At 46.4% G+C, this 18,303-nt stretch overlaps 1 protein-coding gene across 1 annotated transcript; it reads right to left on the bottom strand.

The window, feature by feature from the left end:
* Positions 1-6,496: 6,496 nt before the first annotated feature.
* HOXC9 (homeobox C9) lies at positions 6,497-9,441 on the bottom strand. The gene is made up of 2 exons (XM_086630927.1): positions 8,880-9,441; positions 6,497-6,741 (listed from the first exon to the last, which is right to left on the bottom strand). Exons 1-2 carry the CDS (start codon positions 9,439-9,441, stop codon positions 6,497-6,499), a joined length of 807 nt encoding a protein of 268 aa, XP_086487053.1.
* Between the last annotated feature and the right edge of the window lie 8,862 nt (positions 9,442-18,303).

The raw sequence follows: 18,303 nt of genomic DNA, 5'->3' as shown, positions 1-18,303 counted from the left end.
TCTTTTTCCTTTTTTTTTTATTTTCTTCTTTCTTTTTGCCTTTTTTGTTTGTGTTTTTTTTTTTTCTCCCCTTTTTTGTTTAGTGGGGGGGGGGGGGAGCGTGTGTGCGTGTGTTGTTGTTATTGTGGTGATGGTGGTCGGAAGATTGGAATAAAACAACCAAACAAAAGCAAAAACGGGAGCGAACGGGCGAGGGAAGCGTCTCCCAATTGATTGGCTGCTTCTCGCTGTCCTTCTTTAAAGAAAATAAAGGCAGAAAATTATGGGGAGTTATTTATTATTTATTCCCCCCCCCCTCAATCCTTCCTTCCTTTCAAACCAACCACGGCTGGAAATAACAGGGAAGCATCTTTCCAAGGGAATAAAGTAGTCCATTGCTTCAAGGGAGCTATTTTGGACGAAAGAGAGGCAAAGTGAGGCAGAAAGTATGTACTCCCCTTTGTGTATGCTTGTAAAAAATAACCATCAACATCTTTTTTTTATTGTTCTGCTGGTCCACACAGCGGTTTTCCCCGTCCTTCCCCATGGCAAGTGGGATTTGTGCCCCTCGCCCCCACTTTTTTTGCTCCCTGCAACCTTTCACTTCGGACACTTCGTTTTTACGACCGCATGAAGGAACCCAGCTCATTAAAAAAAAAAAAAAGAAAAAGAAATCGCATCAAATCACCAGGACCCGTGTTAATTTTTCGGGAGGGAGAGGGGGAACCACACGACACCGACACTTTGCAGAGGAACGTTTTCTGTAGAGCCGCAAAAAATTATCAAACCCACTCAATGCCACAGTGTTATTAAGAGCCCCCATGTTTCCTTCCGAAATCTGCGGACCTTCAGATCTTCCCCTCATGTTCTTCCACCAAAAAAAAGGGCAACTTAATTGTTTTCAGAAGAGACCTGGGTGACTCTGACCGATTTCAAGTGTGGAGGGGGAAAAATACCATCTCAGCTACGCTCGCCAAGCTCTTTGAGGTGTGTTTTTCTGCCCAGTAAAGGTCATATTCTCCATTTTTGTCGAGGCATGGGGTGGCTCAGACCTCTGGTGAGGTTGAATTTGTATTTATATTTCTTTTTTTTTTTCTCCCAGACACCTTCCTAAGAAGAGGAAAAGACCCAGTAGCCACCCAGTCCACCTTTATTAGATTTTCATCCATGGAGGGTGGATTTTTCCATTTAGAAAGGCTACATGTGGTGGGGTTTTTCCTCCCCGGGAGCAGACAATGAACCATGCAAGAGAAGAGTGATTTTTCCACCGCTATTGTGAAAATATTTTTAAAAAATCCAGCTACGGTTGCTGTGAAGAAATAGCCTTCAAACCCGAATAATCTCAAGGACGGCACGATGACCATATTGGTTTTTACAGGAGTCACCACCTCAACCCCCCTTCCCCAGATTACTCCGTCCCTAGAGAACACCCCCTCCCCCAAAAATATGAAGAAAAGAGCAACCAGGGATAGAGGTTCCTTAATTAATAGTCGAGGTGACCATTTTCCACCTTTAATCAATAGCATTTCTATTTTTAAAAACCCATGTAGTCAAGGCAGTCGGGGAAACTAAAGCGCAAAAAAATAAAATTTAAAAAAAAAAAAAAAGTTGTCAGATCTTGGCAGTTCGGGCTGAGAACTGGGAAAAGCTGCTGCATTTTTTTCCCCCACCCCAATCTTTATCCCTGGGTGCAGGAAGCAAAGGTGCAGTGAGTCCTTCACGATCGTACCTCGGGCTGGGAAATCACGGTTCGCCTTCAGCGGCCGAGCAAGAAGGGACCCCCCACCCCCTTCCAGATTGCGCGAAATAAGATATATGCCATTGCCTGTTTCTTTTTAAGGCAAATATCTTGACATTTACTGTCTGGGGAAAGTGCTGCTCTTTGTCTTTACTGTTTTGGCCGTGTTTGGATGTGGGGATGGGTGTTGGGGGGGTGATGTGTCTCGCGGATGCAGGAGCTTGAATATGATCGGTGTGGTTGTATAATACTTTTAGGTGTTTCTTTGTACCCTCCCGGAGTTTATTTTATTCCCCCCCCCTCCTCTTTGCCCTGACCTTCACTGAAAAAATGTCATTCCCTCCTTCCCCACCCCAAAATGAGGAGGGTTTGGAGAGATAGACGTGACGTGCGTAAATAAAAAGGGAAAAAAAAAAAAAAGCCAACCACACTTCAAAATAGGCAATTTCTCTGTGCAAGCATTTTTATGCATTTATGCGCTCCCCGCGCCGTCAGAGGTCAGCCCTGAGCGCTGCTCCGCGCTCCCCGCGGGGGGAAAAAAAAAAAAAAAAGCGCTATTTATGGTTTTTTTTTTTCACTTTGCAGGGCGGGGGTGGGGGGGTGAAGGCAAGCAGGTCGGCGTCCCCCCCTTGCTATCCTCCCTCCCTCCCTCCCTCCCATCCCCGGGTGCGGAACCGCTTCCGCGGGTGCGGGGGTGCGGCGGGGCGCGCGCAGCTCCCGCGCTACCATTGGGCAACAGCGCCATCTCGCGGCCGCACGGTGGTAGTTGCGGGGGTCGGAGCTGGGGGGGGGCGTGAGGGGGTCCCGACGGTCTCCGCCGATTACCGGGCAGTGCGTTATAACCGATAATCCTCTACCGGTACCCGGGGCGGGGAAGGGGGGGGGCGCGGCGACCCTGCAGCAGCGCAGCGCGGTGCGCCCAACCTCATAGAAACTCAAGCGCGGGCAGGGTTTGGGGAATAAGAACCCCCTCCCGTCCTTTTTATTTTATTTTTTCCCTATTCCCCCTTTTTCTCACCCACAAAAAGAAAAAAAAAAAACTCACGCAGGACCAAACAAACCCACCAGATGTGCCACCCCCCCTCCCCCCCTCCCTTCTTTTATCAGTTTTAACTTCGAGCTGCAGGTTTGATTTTTTTTTCTCTCTCTCTCTCTTTTTTTTTTTTTTTTTTTTTCCAAACCTCCCCTCATCCGAGGGGGGTCTGTTGTTTGTAGCTTGTAGACAAAACATTCCAATAATCCGGTTTCAAAGAGAAGAGCACCCACCTTCTTCAAACCATAAAGCAATTAACGCCAGACGTCTCGCCAGCCCCGGGTCCTGTTTTGTTCGCCCCTATTCAGCCCCACAGAGCAGCGAGACAAACAGAGCTGTAAAAGTGGCATTTTTTTGGCTGCGGAAATGTACCTCTGGACAGCTGGAGGGTCCTGTCGGTTTTGTGCGCTTTACAAAAGGGCAGATTTGAACCCAGGCGCGCACCCACCCCCCCCTAAAAAAAAAAAAAAAAAACAACAAAACAACAAACCGTCCCCAGAATCTCATATACAAGCCTATATATTTATTTTTTTTGTATTTTTTTTTGGCTCTCCGAGGGTCTCTAAGCGCATCTCTCCCCAGGCAGAGCTACATGTGCGTGTTCACAAGCGCCGGCACACAATAGCTGTATCAGTATGCGGCTGCACACACGCGCCATATGTCAAAGAGCGCCGAAATTGGAGCATTTTGATACATTAATCCGCGGAAAGGCTGACCGCAGAGTGTGCTGCTGGGTGCAAAACCGCATATATTTGTATTTTTCATTTCTATTTTTAAATTATTATTATTTATTTCGAGCCACACTGGGGTGGGTTTGGGGGGTTTTTTGCTTTGTTTTGTGGCTGTGTTTTTTTTTTTTTTCCCCTCCTCTGCCTGCTTTGGAGGAGAAATTCAATGGCTGAGCCGCACCAGCGCAGCCTCCCAGCAGGGCCAAATGGCATTTTATAACTGGTGTAACCCTTCACCGGGGGACGGGGCGGGGGGGGGGACGACGACGGGGGGAGGTTTGAGGATACCGGGGGCCTTGCACATGAACTAAAACTGCGGCAGGATTTTAACCCGACCCAACCCACCACCAACAAAAGAAAGCCCCAACCAACAGCTCGGTGGAGACAAAGGGGCATCTCCACCGCTGCCCGCCGGCTTTAATGGGGGTCTGGCCGGAGGGATGACTGCGGCAGGGAGGGAGAGGGGCTGGGGAGGGGGGGAAAAGGGCTGGGAGAAGGGCTGGGGAGGGAGAGAGGGACTGGGGAGGGAGGGAGAGGGGCTGGGTTGGGGGAGAAGGGCTGGGAAGGTGGGGGAAAGGGGATGGGGAGGGGGGGAAAGGGGCTGGGGAGGGAGGGGGGGGCTGGAGCGGGGGGGGAGCAGGGGGAGGGAGCAGGCTGTGGTCGCACTGGAAATGAGATCCGCTTGAATGAAAGGGGGGCCAAAATGAACTTCCATACATCACGTCTTTTCAACATCGCTAAACGTTTCTGACAAGCCCCTCCAGAGAGCCGCGTCCGAAACCGCCTCCAAAGCCCTGTCCAAATGATGATTACATTTTATTCCATTTTATTTATTTTTTTTCCTCTTAATTAATAATGATAAAACGGGGACGATTTCTCCCCTCTCGCCAAAAGAATGCGGGTGAGCCCTTTCCCGACCGCTGTAAGATTTTTATTCTTTATTTTAAGGCGGGATGAAGGAAGGGAGAGATGCAGACGAGAGGGAAAATAATAATAATAATAATTCAAAAAATTAAAATTAATTGACGTGATTTAGGTGGAAAGATTTCCCCTTTCTTTTTCTTCTTTCTTTTTCTTTTCTTTTTTTTTTTTTTTTTGGTCCATAAATCTTTCGCTCTGCTAAAATGTTTTCTAACCTGACCATCTCGTTGCGCCCGTTAAGGTTTTTCCAAACAGACCTCGCACAAAACTGGGATTGTAAAAAGGGCTTTTTTAGCTTCCCCTGCTCCAGGGATGTCTCCGCTGATAGACCGCGGTGCGCCTGTCCCCCTCCGGTGACAAAAATAGATCCCTCTTTTAAAAGCCAGGACACAAATCAGGGGAAGGAAAAGAAACCTCCAAACGCTTCAGCAAGAAATATTAAACAGTAATATTTTATGAGATCAGCAGAAGTAATCGCTTCCAGATTTTTTTTTTTATTTATTTTTTTATTTCGGAGGAACTGGGACGAGGGCGACAAACGGATCTCGCTCTCCTGATCTGGTTTTGATTAGAAAGATTAAAACGCTGCCCCACTCATTTCATTAAAGAAAGGGACCTATAACAAGTTTTTATGATTAAACATCCCTCGCTGCTCATTTTTTAGACAATCTCCTGCCTCTCGTTTCCCAGTCAGCAGCCTGGAAAGCGCCCAGGGAAGGAGCCATCGATAAATCCCGCTCCAGGCGCTGCGGGCAGCGCCTTTTCTCGCCTCTGCACAAACCGCTGCAGCACCAGACCCGACTCTCCCGGGCAGGACGGTGGGGTTTGACCTTCCCTCCCCCTTTATTTTTTTTTTTCCCCTGTGTAGAGCGAAAAGAGGGGGGATTTGCCTTTATTTTTCTCTTTTTTTTTTTTTTTTAATGTCTTTACCCCCCAAATTTGCCACCGCACAATTCCCTTCTCTCTCTTCCCGCCCTTCCCCACCCCAAGCATCTATTCTTTTTTTTTTTTTTTTCTTTCCTCTTTCTCCTGGGCTGCACTTCCAGCCACCCTCCAAGTTTTGGCAACCCCAGGGAGGAGGCAGAAGCTCCCCCCGAGTGGATGGCAGCGAGCGGATGCTTTTGCCAACTCCTCTATTCCCAGCACTCATATTTAGCCTTTTTACATATCCTTCGATTGCCCGGGGCCATAAATTAGTACAATTAATTATCCCGATCTCAAAATTGATGGCACATAGAACCCTTACCTCAGCGCCTTTTTATTACGGTGCTCTGAAATAGAAAAGTGAGGGGGAAGGAAGCAGAAATCTCCGCTTCTCCTCCGGTTGTGGAGCGGGGGGGGGATGCTCGGGGTCGCCCCGCCGAGGCACCGGCACCGGCACCGCCTGGCAAAGCCCCGGGGCTGCCCCTTAGCAAAGGGCTTTAAGTAAAAAAGACACCTACATACTGCTTTTTTTTTTTTTTTTTTTTTTTTTTTCGCTTTTCCCGGTGACTTTAGGTATATTTACATAGAGCTGCTCTACAATAGCGAACATAACAATATTACAGAACGGTTCTGAGACGAGAATAAAATACACAAATAAGTACAGCAGAAACGTTCAACACCGTGACAGAACATCATTGAGCCATATTCCCTTCAGTCTCTCTCTTTTTTTTTTTTTTTCCGCTTTTTCCTCTCTTTTGTACAAAATATTCACTCACGAGCTCGCAGAATTAAAAAATAAAAATACTGGATAAGTTTAATTTATGAAATAAAATACTAAAAATAATAATAATAATTAAAAAAATTCAAGTACTTCTTGTGTTTGTTTTCGGAGGAGGACAAAACAAAAAACAAGGAAGAAGAAAGGAAGAGAAAACACCCCCCCCCCAAACATCTTTCTTTTATTTAGTTGCATTTTAGAAAAGACTCGTGTCCCAAAACGCTTTTGCCGTGTTTGCCTATAACGCTAAACATTCATCCGCACATTCAAAGTCAGAAACATTTCAACCCCCAAAAACAGCCTCTTTTTTTTTTTTTTTACTTCTTTCTTTCTTTTTTTCCTTTTTTTTTTTTTCCTCTCCACCCTCGTTTCTCATTGACTGGACTTTGCCAACTTTATTGCTGTTCTTTATCGGTTTTCTCTTTATTCATTTTCTTCATTTTCATTCGCCTGTTCTGAAACCAGATTTTGACTTGGCGTTCAGTGAGATTAAGGACTCTGGCTACTTCGTACCTCCGGTCCCGTGTAAGGTACATATTGAATAAAAACTCTTTTTCCAGTTCCAGGGTCTGATACTTTGTGTAAGGACATCTTTTCTTCCTCGTGGAGCGCGCATGAATCCAATTTGCGACGGGATTGTCTGAGAAAGAAGATGTTTTTTATATATATATTTTTTGGAGGGGGGAAAAAAAATCAATGTATACAGTTGGCCTCTCTTCCCTCCCCCCTTCCACGCCCTGGTGTATCTATAGAAAGAAACCTGTTTAATTAGCAGATCTTACCTAAATATTTTAAGTGACCTTCAGAAGAGTTTAATCTGTTTATTTTGGAGGGGTCATTTCCTTTTCTTTTGCTGCTGTTCTCACATAAAAGTTTCAGTAAATAAAACTGTAGCAATGGGTTTAAAATAATAATTATCCACATGACTGCTACTAGCAGTAATCTAAGAACATAGTCATAAAAAGTCAAAATTCCCACCATTTCATAGGCCCATAAACTCTTTTTACAACCTCAGCTCTCCAATACTTTCCCTAGAAGCTTTCCCAGACCTGGAAAGCCGAGTTTGTTTTTTCAATATCTTAAGGATGACACACGAGATGTCCCACTGGCTCCCAGAAATTGGCTTTTTTTTTTTTTTCCCCCCCAACCCCTGCCTCCATTCCCCAACCTAAAGGACCTTCCACGCTGCAGCCACATCCCCGTTTGATCCAGGGAAGCAAACCCTTCCTTGGGAGAAGGTTTTTCCCCCCCTGCCCGTTTTAGGCAGCTTTAAGGAGACTTTCACCCCCTGATTCCTCGACTTATTTTTATCACGAGGGTGCCTGGCACCCCCCCCGCCTCTCCGAAATAGAGGTGGAAGCGCTTTTCCAGATAAAAAAGCGGGATATGGAGGCACGAAGGTGCTCCCATCTGCTGACACCCCACCTTTATCGCTCGGAAATCACTCGCATCTTAGGCCGGGGGCGGGGATGGAGGGGGTGGTTGGGGCGGGGGGGTGGGGGGTGTCCCACCAAAGCCAGGGCACGGCCGAGCGGCTGCGGGGGCGTGCGGTACCCCGGCCGCTGCACCCGCATCATCCCCCGCGGATGCTGAGCACCTCTCCGGGAGGGGTTTGGTGAGGAGGGGGTGGGTTGAGGGGGATGAGGGGTTGATTTGGGTTTTGGGTTTGTTGTTTTGGTTTTTTTTTTTTTTAATTGCGGCAGCTGAGCTGATCTCTTGCCTGCACATCCCCCCCACACCTCCCAGGAGCTGGTCCCCTCTGCAGAGCTGGGGTCCAGGCTCCCCTGAGCTTCGAGCTGGAGGTGAGGTTGATGGTGGCCGTTACCTGACTCCTCACCCTACAGTGTTCAAGGCTTCCTGACGGCTGGGTTGTTTTTTTTTTTTGTTGTTTTTTTTGTTTTTTTTTTTTTTTACTGAGTTTCTACCCCCACGCTCTCACTTGGGCTGCAGAAGATGTTTCCTCAAGTGTATGGTCCAATGTCCTGCGCTTGCTGCCTTCTCCCCACAGCCACCTCCACACGCTCAGTTTATATCTTTTACAATTCCAATTTTCCTCCTTACTTCTCCCCTACGCAACCCTCCTACCCCCGGCCCCCCACCCGGCACACCCACCTTTTCCTTTATTCCCATGTGTTGGAGCATTTTATGAATAATTGCACCGCTGGAGCTTTTATTGATTTTTAAAACAGATAAAGAGGCACCTCTGCGTTTATCCAGAGGTATTCCTTTCCCCTCCCTTAAAAAAAAAAAAAAAATCCCACATCAACACGTTTACTTCCAGCCAGCTACAACTCTTCCTTGTTCTTTGAAAGTGAAAATATTTGAAAGCGAAGAGGCTTCTCCCTCTGCCTACCCCCTTCTCGCTCCCTCTCACGCACGCATTCTCCTTCTCTCTATATAGAGATATATTTTTTTTTTTAAATTCCCCCCGGTGGAAGGTGATGAATATTTGATCAAAGCAGCCAACAGCCCCCCTCCCCTTAAAAAAAAAAAATAAAAAGGAGAAAAAAAACCCAAAAAACAACAAACCAACAACCAACCAACCAAAAAAGCAAAACAAAACACACCAAGAAAAAAAAAAAAAAAGACTAAAGAGCCCAAAACAAAGTACAGATATTCGCTCTCCGGCTCTGCCAGGCGGACTCGCTCAAACCCCCAGATCTTCCTGCGTATCTGGAGTTTTAGGGTCGGGCTCTCTAAGGTAATTTCATTTTATTGAGTAGGGTCCTGGAAGCCGTAATGCCTCCCCGGTCGTAAACAAGAATGACTTCGACTTACTGGGGTCTAATTCGTGCTTTTCTTCTTTGTGTTTGCTGGAAGCGATGGCTTCGGACTCCGGGGAAGGAATTGTCTGCGCTGCTCTGTCTCTCAGCTCCCCCGGAGCCGCGTACATGTAGTCCGCGTAGCCGCGGCCGTCGGCGGGGCCGCACTCCCCGCGCCGCCCGGGGAAGGCGTCGGGCTTCAGGCCGTAGGGGCGAGCACCGGGGGCGAAGGCCGGGAAGGAGACGGCCCCGGCGAGGGGCTCCAGCCAAGTCCGCATGTACCTGGGCTCGGCCCCCACGGGCGCCTGGGGGGCGTAGGGGTGGTAGCCCACCGAGGACTGGGAGTGGACGGGAGCCCAGGAGGTGGTGAAAACGGCCGGTTTGGGGGCGAAACTGCAGGACGGAAAGTCGGCACAGTCCGGGACTAATCCTGACGGTCGGGCAGCAGCCGGGTGGGAGGCAGAGCCGGGGAACCTGGAGGCCAAGAGCTCTTCGTTTTCGTGGCTTATCAAGGAGTCAACATAGTAGTTGCTTATGGGGCCAGAAGCCGACATGGTTCCCCCCTCTTTTACATTCATAAGATTATTGTATGAACTGTATGTGTACTTTTTATCTTCTCATAGAACAATCAGGGCAGGTAATTATTTTTTCAGCCTTTCCCAGTGTGCCATTGGCTGCCCGCCCTCACGTGATTGTATTTACCCAAAAATATAGCGTGGATCAATCCGCAGGTCTTTTTTTTTTTATTTTTTTTTTTTTTTTTCCCTCTCTCTCTCTCTCTCTCTCTCTTTTTTTTTTTTTTTAATAACGCGACCCGGCTTTTCCTAAAACTGATGGAAATGGGGCGGAGATGGGGGAGGAGGGAGGCTCGGCCGGTCCTCAGCCAGGGGATGCTCTGCCAGCGGGTTGGGGGGGGTGCTGTGGAGGGGGGGGGGGGAAAGATTCGCCCTGGTGCTGAGGAAGGTGGAAGGTAATTGTAGAAGGTAGTCCAGGAACTATTTCTTGACGTAATTTGTCTCTGTCTTTTGCTTCTGCAGCTTCTACCCTCTAATGGATACATTAAATTGAATATCGGTGGGAAGGGGAGAGGGGAGAAGTGCGGTGGAGGTGGGCTCCCCACTCCGAGAAAGGAGCTGGGGGGGGGTCTGAGGGCGGGTGGAGGGGGGAGAGAAGCTTTTAACCTAAAAGCCAAGGGGGCTTTTGTCATCTTTTGCAGCTCTGTCTCCTCGTCAGGCTTCTCAGCAGCTGAGAAATCTTTGGGGCACAGGCACATCTAGTCCTGCTTTAAGAAATGAGCGTCTTCAGGAGGGGGGGAAAAATATGAATATATATGTATAGTCTGAGGAGCGTCTTTGAAAAGAGGAGGGGGAAATAATAAGACCACCAGTACCCCCCCTCCAAAAAAAAAAAAAAAAAAAGGGGGAAAAGACTAAGCTTTCGCAGTGAAAGGCTGCCTTATTCGGCAAGTAGTCGCGGATGTTTTTATGTCCTTCAATAAAATTTTTACGAGGATCATTTGATTGTTCATAAATGTGTCGTTCATTAAATAAAACCGTAGGACTGAGTTTCAGCTACATGGCTGAGGATGAGAGAGCTTTGGCGCATCAGGAGGAAGCAACAATGTGTGCTGGGCACATGCTTGTTCTTATTTTTTTGGTCTTTTTTTTTTGTGTGTGTGAACGCCTGGAAACTTTTCTCTTTTTTTTTGCACCAAATCGATTGAAGAAGTTGGGAGCGTTAAAAAAAAAATCCGTGGTAGCCTGCCTGCATTTTGAGAGAATAACCTTTCCTTTGTAAGGAAAGACAGGTAGGTAAATAGCTCACGCCCATTGGAGGCTGCAAGAAGGGAGTTAGGGGGTTTCTCTGGAAGAAAACCAAATAAAAAATTAAGATACTTAACCAAAAATAACCTGTCAGGAATTTTTTTGTATGATTATTATTTTTTAGAAAGAGAACTCGCCAAAAATATGGGTTGTTTTGGCTCTCCATCACCTCGGGTTTTCTAGGACTGGGGGGACGTGGAGGGAAACGGTGAAAATTTGCAAAGAGATGAAAAAGTACGGGCTCAGAAAGCGATGGGGGTCCCTCCATGGGAAATGTAGGCAGGGAAGGGGGGGTGGGCAGGGGGTCTCCAGTGATGCAGACTTCCCCAGTGACAGGCGTTCTGCACAGTCTGTGCCAGTCCCACGGACAGACACGGCAGAAACCTCTTCAATTAGTGTTATTTATTATTATTTTTCCTCCCCCCCCCCCTCCTCAGTAAGTTGCATGGGAAACGCGAGCAGGAGGAGAGAAGAGATTCAGGCAGATTCAGGGATAAACAGGCAAGAAGGAGTGATGCTGCCAGAAGAAACATCTCTCCCTCCCCCCCCCCCCCAGCCCCTCCAAACTTACCCCCTCAACTGAGTCAGGATAAAATCCTGCCCCTCACTTCACAGGGCTCGAGAAAAAAATAAAAATTAAAAATAAATTTAAAAATGACTGCATGAGGCTGCCCTCGCTGCTGGTAGAAATAGGATTTCCCTCTCGAAAAAAATATGAAAGGTTTGAAAATGAAAATATGACGGGGGGGTGGTTGTCAAGGGACGGCGGATTTTCCAAATTCGAGGAGAAAAGTCAGCGACTCGCTCCCTCACAGAATTTATTCCTCGTTCCGTTTTAAGTCCCCTGTTTTATGTGAGCCCTTAAAGGGAAATATTCCTGCAGGAGCAGAATGTCTTCTTTGGCCTTTATCGAGACCAATTTATCTGTCAATCACCAGTCTCCACTGACGGTTATTTTTATGTTCGCGAGAAAAAAAAATAGATATATACTCATCATTCTTTTATCTATTCCCATTTTAAAACCACTTTCTCTGCAGGGTTGCTAATATAGTGGGTTTGTGACATGTGGAGGGGAAAAAGCAGCCTGGCTTTTCTACTTTGGTGGAATATTTTGAAGAGAATCCTTAGAAAAGGACTGTCTGCAGACGTATATGCAGAAGAGGAGAGGGGGAAAGAAAATAAGAGGCAAAGAGAGAAGGAGAGAGAGAGAAAGGAAGGACTGAACATGCAGAGGGAGAGAAACACTGAAAAGCAGAGTCAGTGGGGAGGTTTTCCAGAGGGGAATAAAAAAAAAAAAAGGAAAAATGTGAGAATATACCACAGACGAACCGCGAAACGAGCAGAAATTACCCGAGTCACAGAGTTGTAATAAGTAGCAGCAGTTTTTGTAACCCTAACGCAAGCAGACAAGGTCACTCAAGTGGTGGTGGATGGCGCGTGTTGGTGTTACACAAAGGCAAACAGAGCGGGCACGGATTTCTTTTATTTGCGCGGAAACCTGCAGCCCACGGAGTCATTCGCTCCCCGTCTTGTCGGGGCTTCTTAAATTAAAAATAAAATGAAATAAATAATAATCAGATGGCGTTTGCGACACAGACCCCTTCCTGCCAGGGGCTCTGGGAGCGAAGCAGTACGAGGCAGAGACGGAGACACTTCACCTTAAGGCGGACTAAAGACACGGCTTAAGACTAAAAGACACAGTTTGAGACCAAAGACACAGTTTAAGACCAAAGACACAGTTTAAGACCAAAGACACGGCTTAAGAGTAAAAGACACGGCTTAAGAGTAAAAGATGAAGCTGAAGAACAACGTTTCCTCTCCTGCAGCATCCCCGTAACACGATGGGAACCCCCATAAAATTTAACACGATGTGAACCCCCATAAAATATCGTCCTTTCACGCTTATCTCGCCGTGAAACCATCCCCACGGATGGATGCAAAGTTAACGTGAAGAAAAGTCCGCTTAGAGTGGAGGGCGAATCAAGCAATATCCTGAATTATTCTTCTTTTTCAGCAGCAGTGTCTCCAAGCGAATATCCAGACTGGAATTAAAACACGCTTTGGTATTAAATTCACCAGCTATAAGGTTATCTGGCAGTTTTTTTTCTGCACGCTCCAGCTGAATTCCTATGCATCCACAAAAGCTTCGGTACTTGTTTAAATGGGAGATTTTACCTCTTCTGAAATGATGGTGAACCATCCCATCCCTTCCAGGCAGACTAATATCTTTTCCTCTCACCTCCCCTTTTGCCTCTGCAGGGGAAAGAAACTTAATTGCATTGGGTGAAAACTAACACCAGCACTTCACAAGCTGTATGAGTGTTTGTATTTATTTTATTATCATTATTTTTTTTTTCCTGGCGGAGATTAAAAAAAAAAAAAAAAAAAAAGGCGTTAGAGAAAAGTCGAGTCGCAAATTAGGAGGTTACAGAAAATCGAGCCTTTGTCTGAGCACTGTCCTGCCCAGTTGACTTCTGACACCTTTTCGGAGCTAAATGCTCCTTCCCATGTTCGCCCCCGCTCCCTGCAAAGTGCTGCGTGTGCTCAGCCCGAGCTGCATCGCTTCCCCTGCCCTGTGCGAGCAGCCGGGCTCTTTCCCCACTTCCAAATCTTTTGCTTTCGCTTCGAGAAATTCTCCCCCCTGATTGGAAGGAACGGAGACAAAAAAAAAACCCTAATAAAAAAAAAAAAAAAAAGACAGAAGAAAGAGAAAAAAGGGAAAAAATAAAATAAAATTAAAAAAACAAACAAGTATTGGACCTGCCTGCTGAGGTGACACTACTTTATTGTTTTTTCTTGCTTTTTAATTTTTTTTTTTTTTTTTTTTTTACAAAAAGTGGTGGTAGGGAAAAGCCAACCTGCGGTCCCCAATAATTGGGAGCGAGGGGAATATATCTCCCCCTTTCCCTCTCTGAGCTCCAGGCCCGAGGAGCACCAAGCAGCCTTCCTCCTCTCCGGAGGAGGAGGAGGCTGCTGCCCGCCGGGGCACCCCGAGGCTGCGAGGCCGGAGCCGGGAGCTCCCAGCGGGGACAGCCCCGGAGCCGCATCCCGATCGCCCCGGGGAGACAACGGCAGCCCGAGGGCCTGGGGGTGAGCAGCCGCCGCGCCCCTCCTTGACAGACAGACAAACGGAGCCTTCTCGGGGAGGGGGGAGGAAAAAAAAAAACACAAAACAAAACAAAAAAAAAAAAAACAGCGCAGACCCAACACTCATCCGCATTCCCCCGTTCGGTTCAATTAACACTGTCAAGTTCGGATTAAAAAAGAAATCGGTGGGTTCTCCGCTCCTTTCCCTGGCCCCCCCCCCCTCGCTGCACACCTCCAGCCCCCGCTTTGGAGGAGCGGGGAAGGGCGGTGTTGGCTTCATCTCCCTCCAGAAGCGAAACGAAAGTAACACTCCAGCCTGCCCCAGCTCCCACTCCCCGCCTGCATTTCCAGCCTTAACCGGGAATAAAGTTCCCTTTTTCTACCCCCCCCCCCCCTTCCTTTGTCCTTTTCCATTCCCTTCCTCTTCTTTTTTGCCTGCCCAAGTTCTTTCTCTTTCTTTTGTTCCTTCTTCACCCCTCCTTTCCTTAAAAAAAAAAAAAAAAAAGAAGAGGGGACAAAAATTGTACACAATGGATTGAATGACTCTAAAGCAGAACGCTCTGAAGAGGCTGCAAAATATTTCCTGATTCCCCAGATGCCTCTGTTTATTCCAGGATTGTCTCTTAAAGTAAATAAATATGGGGAAAGATTAGTTTCAGGCCAAATACCATCCGTGAATCTTGCAGCAGCGCGAGTGCAGGCTATAGGCTTTGCCTTCCCCCCCACCCCCCCACCCCACCCCACCGCTAAATTCTTTGGCTGCTTGAAAATCATATTTATTCGGGCTTCCCTAAAAAATTATCATCTAGAAAAGCTCCCCGGGACAATTGACCGCTGGAACTTGCGCGCACATCGCTTTATATCGACGTGAAAAATTCGATCTGAGCCAATGTGGGAGTCGCAGCGAAGGCAAAGAAAATTCGGCTTAAAATGACACTACAGGAGTTTTTTTACCTGTTTAAGAGCTTCCACCCCACCACCCACACCCCCCCTTCCCCTCTGTTTGTTGCTTAGAATTCCTGTCTCTCCAGTATTGGAGGTACGGCTAATAGACAATAAATTCCGAGGTGCAATTAAAGCTAAGAACAATTTCTTTAAGTGCGTTATGGTCTCCTTTCCCCAAAATTTCAGGTCTCCGCCAGACGAAGCCTCCTGCAGATGTTCGCAAACAGCAGCCGGGGAGGGTGAAAAAAAAAAAAAAAAAAATTCAAGCTCCTCTCCACGCTGCTTTCCAGGTTAGTTGGGTTTTGGGTGTGATATGAAATTGCAGGTCAAGAGAAGGGGAAAAAAAAAATTAAAAAAAAAAAATCCCAGCGAAGTAAATTAAAAGAAGAGCAAGAAAACAAGCCTGAACCCAGAGAGGCAAAGTGTATACTGCCTGGAGAAACATATTTCTATACTTCTGCCTTTACATTTATTATGTTTCTGTCAGACACCCTGTAATTAGCATAGATAACTATAGTTGCAAGCTCCGAGTTGTGTCTGCAAATTCTATTGTCTGGCTGCTCCGGTTGCACACCAGCGAGCTTGAAAGGGAGCACAAGGTGTTAGGAAGAGTCTGGTGCCCTCAAATAAGACAATAACCCCACGAAATGTATAGGCGGGGGGGTGGGGTGGGGTGCGGAGGGGAGAAGGTGCTGCTTTAGGCGATGGATTCCAGCCCAATCTGCACCGCAATATCTCTGGCCTGGTGCAAACGTCTCCTCCAGATCAGCTCAGTCTTAAACCTGCCTCCTTCTACCACAAATATGGCTTAAAATAAGGAATATTTAGGCGATATCCTGTCTTCTGGCGTAATCCACACACCCACCCGCCCCCTTCCAAGTAGTTGTTTGTAAAGGTCATCTGCAGAGCCAATACCTATGTAAATACTCGGAGTCTGAGCCAGACAGACACTCAGACACCTAAAGATAACAACCTTGAGCAGGGACATTTGCTCCCATTTACACCATCCCCTTCACCATCCCCACTTTGTTTTCCAGCCCTGGAGAGGGTTCCTCTGGTAAGGAAGAGCTGAACCTTCAGGGGACTTTCCCAAAATCCAGCGGAGCAAATATCTTGGAGTGCTTTTATTTGGGAGGAGAGAGAAAACAAAAAAAAAAAAAAAAAACAACAAAAAACCCAAACAAAACAACCCCCAAAACAACCAAATAAAAATCCCATCATATAGCCCAGTTCTTCCCCTGCTGCAGAAAAAAAAAAAAAAGAAAGGAGAGTTTATCAACGCAACCCCATCTCCCCACAGCCTCCTACTCAACTTCTCCACCCCACAGCTTTTGGTAGGAGATCTTTTGCAAAACCACCCCAAAAATCCTTCTTAGCAGCAAAGGAGAAAGTTTATACCCAGGAAATGCGCGCACACGCACACACACAGAGGCAAAAACCTCCAGGTTTTAAAATTACACCTGCTGGGAGAGGAGCATTATACAACCAGACGCAAGAAAAATAATGCAATCCAGCGGGTCGTAATATTGCTAATATTTTACTCCGATAACAGCGTCGGAAAGTGCAGGAGTATTAGCGACGAAGCAAACCATAATAACACGAAGAAAGATGAAGGCGAACAGCGTGGGGTCTTTTTGACTACCCATGTTTTTACATAAAAAACAGATACATCTACACAAAACAGTCCGAGCAATAAATTCCCACCGTCCTTCGTCCTGATCTAATATCATAATTAAAAAACAGTAGGGGAGATTTTAACTTTTATTGCATTTCGGGAGTTGGGTTGCTAAACATATATTAACTTTAGATTCTTCTCTTTCTCTCCAGGGGGGTGGTCTCTCAGAAATAAAATCAATCTTAATATACACATAATAGATATTGTTTTGTCTTGTACACGCTGTTAGAAGAAAGGGAAAGAAATCTGCAGATAGTTAATACAGAGAAGGCAAACTCATCATACGTGTAATGAATCCTTTAAATCATTCAATTATCACAGCACTAATATCAAATAATTATGGGTAAAAGCACCAGTAATCAACCTTGTTCCTGTTGAAATATTAATTTACAGTATCGTGAATTAGTTTCTTCCTTTTTTTTTTTTTTTTTTCTTTCCTTACCCTTTTTTAAACTCGCTTATTACATTTGTTTTCCAGCCTGGTGTATTCAACCTAAAAGGATGAGGAAAATAACCGTACTCCGCGCGCAACATCACTTTGAACCGAATCAACAACTATTTCATCTTTTCCACATTTAAAATCCAGCACCCTTGACACAGCAGACGAAAACCAAGCGAGACGTTTTCAACTCGATCCTTAAAAAGACACATTTATTCCTCGCACGTGATTTTATTCTCCTTTGGGTTGTAACATTCAGACCAACCACCCCAACTTGCGGAGAAGGGTCGTGGCGAATTTTGCAATCGAAATACGCTCCTCGCGCGAAAACTTGGCTCACAAGTAACAAGTCAGAGCAGAGACAAAAAAAAAAAAACAAACCACAACAAACAAAAACACTCGAAATATCACAATCCACCAGCAAATACATCCCCAAATCCACCATTCCCGCCAGATCTGAACCTGCCTTGGCAAAACCTGCAGCCTGCTGTTCTGCCTCTCCAGAAAAGTCCAAATATTCCGAATTTCAGACTATTTCTCCACGTCAACCTGCGCCTTTCCACCCTGAGACCAACATCCATTGGACTCGGTTGTTTGGGGTTTTTTTTGAGATATCACAACAGACAAATATCCGCAAAGCCTTTGCTCATCCTCAGCGCCTTTTCCTCTCTATAATGCTCCATTTTGCTCGCCACATATCTACTTTTCATTGCCATTTTACAAACATCCCTGGTCCCACGCACCACACAGGACCCCCGTGCTCTTTACACGTGAGCTCGGCTGAGGTAAAGAGGTAAAATACTTACTCTCTTTTGCTTTTTCCCCTCTAATTTCCCTCTTTTTTTAATTTTTGTACATTAAAATGCTGAGACGCAGATAGAACTTTCCCAACTTTTACAGCGCGTTTTGGAGGGGAAAAAGGGGTAAAATAACCCTTTTCTTTTTTTTTTTTCTCCCAAGAGAGACACTGCTCATGTAACACAGACGTCTGATTTTCTTCATCAACAGTTACTCAGCTTTTATATGCATCCTTACTAGAGAGTAAGTCATAATCCAGACTGAACCAGCCGCGACATAAGAACTGTGTCCTTGAAAGTGAAACCCCAGACCCCCGATTAGAGCATGGAGAAGGGTTATTAAATTTTATCTCTGATGCTTTTGCCGGGATGGAGACAGAGCGCAGGAGAAGTTGGAAAACCCCCAGTTTCTGCTTTGTTCTTCCCTTCACCTTCCCGAAACAGAATCCGCCACAACTTCTCGGGTTTAAGAGCCAGAAAGCTCAGCAGAAGATGGCAACAGGAGCTCTCCCAGCACCAGCATCCCCCCCCGCCCGCCTCCTCCAGCACCATCGTGCCAGTTCCACCCCCCAAAACAAAAAAAAAAACCAAAACAAAACACAAACCAAACACCAAATACAACTCAAACCCAGTCACCTTTCCAACTCCCAGGGATGACCGAGGGGAAGCCACCA

This window comes from Tauraco erythrolophus, unplaced genomic scaffold (genome assembly GCF_009769465.1).
Source record: "Tauraco erythrolophus isolate bTauEry1 unplaced genomic scaffold, bTauEry1.pri scaffold_60_arrow_ctg1, whole genome shotgun sequence".
NCBI lineage: Eukaryota > Metazoa > Chordata > Aves > Musophagiformes > Musophagidae > Tauraco > Tauraco erythrolophus.
The sequence above is the reverse complement of the archived record's forward strand: the minus strand, read 5'-3'. Positions and strand labels throughout refer to the sequence as shown.

Bases quoted from the DNA above. Each gene is read 5' to 3' on its own strand.
- HOXC9 (XM_086630927.1), bottom strand. From the start codon at position 9,441: ATGAATGTAAAAGAGGGGGGAACCATGTCGGCTTCTGGCCCCATAAGC. The intron at 6,742-8,879 runs GTAAGTCGAAGT...CTTCTTTCTCAG, and splicing joins AAAGCACGAATTAGACCCCA to ACAATCCCGTCGCAAATTGG.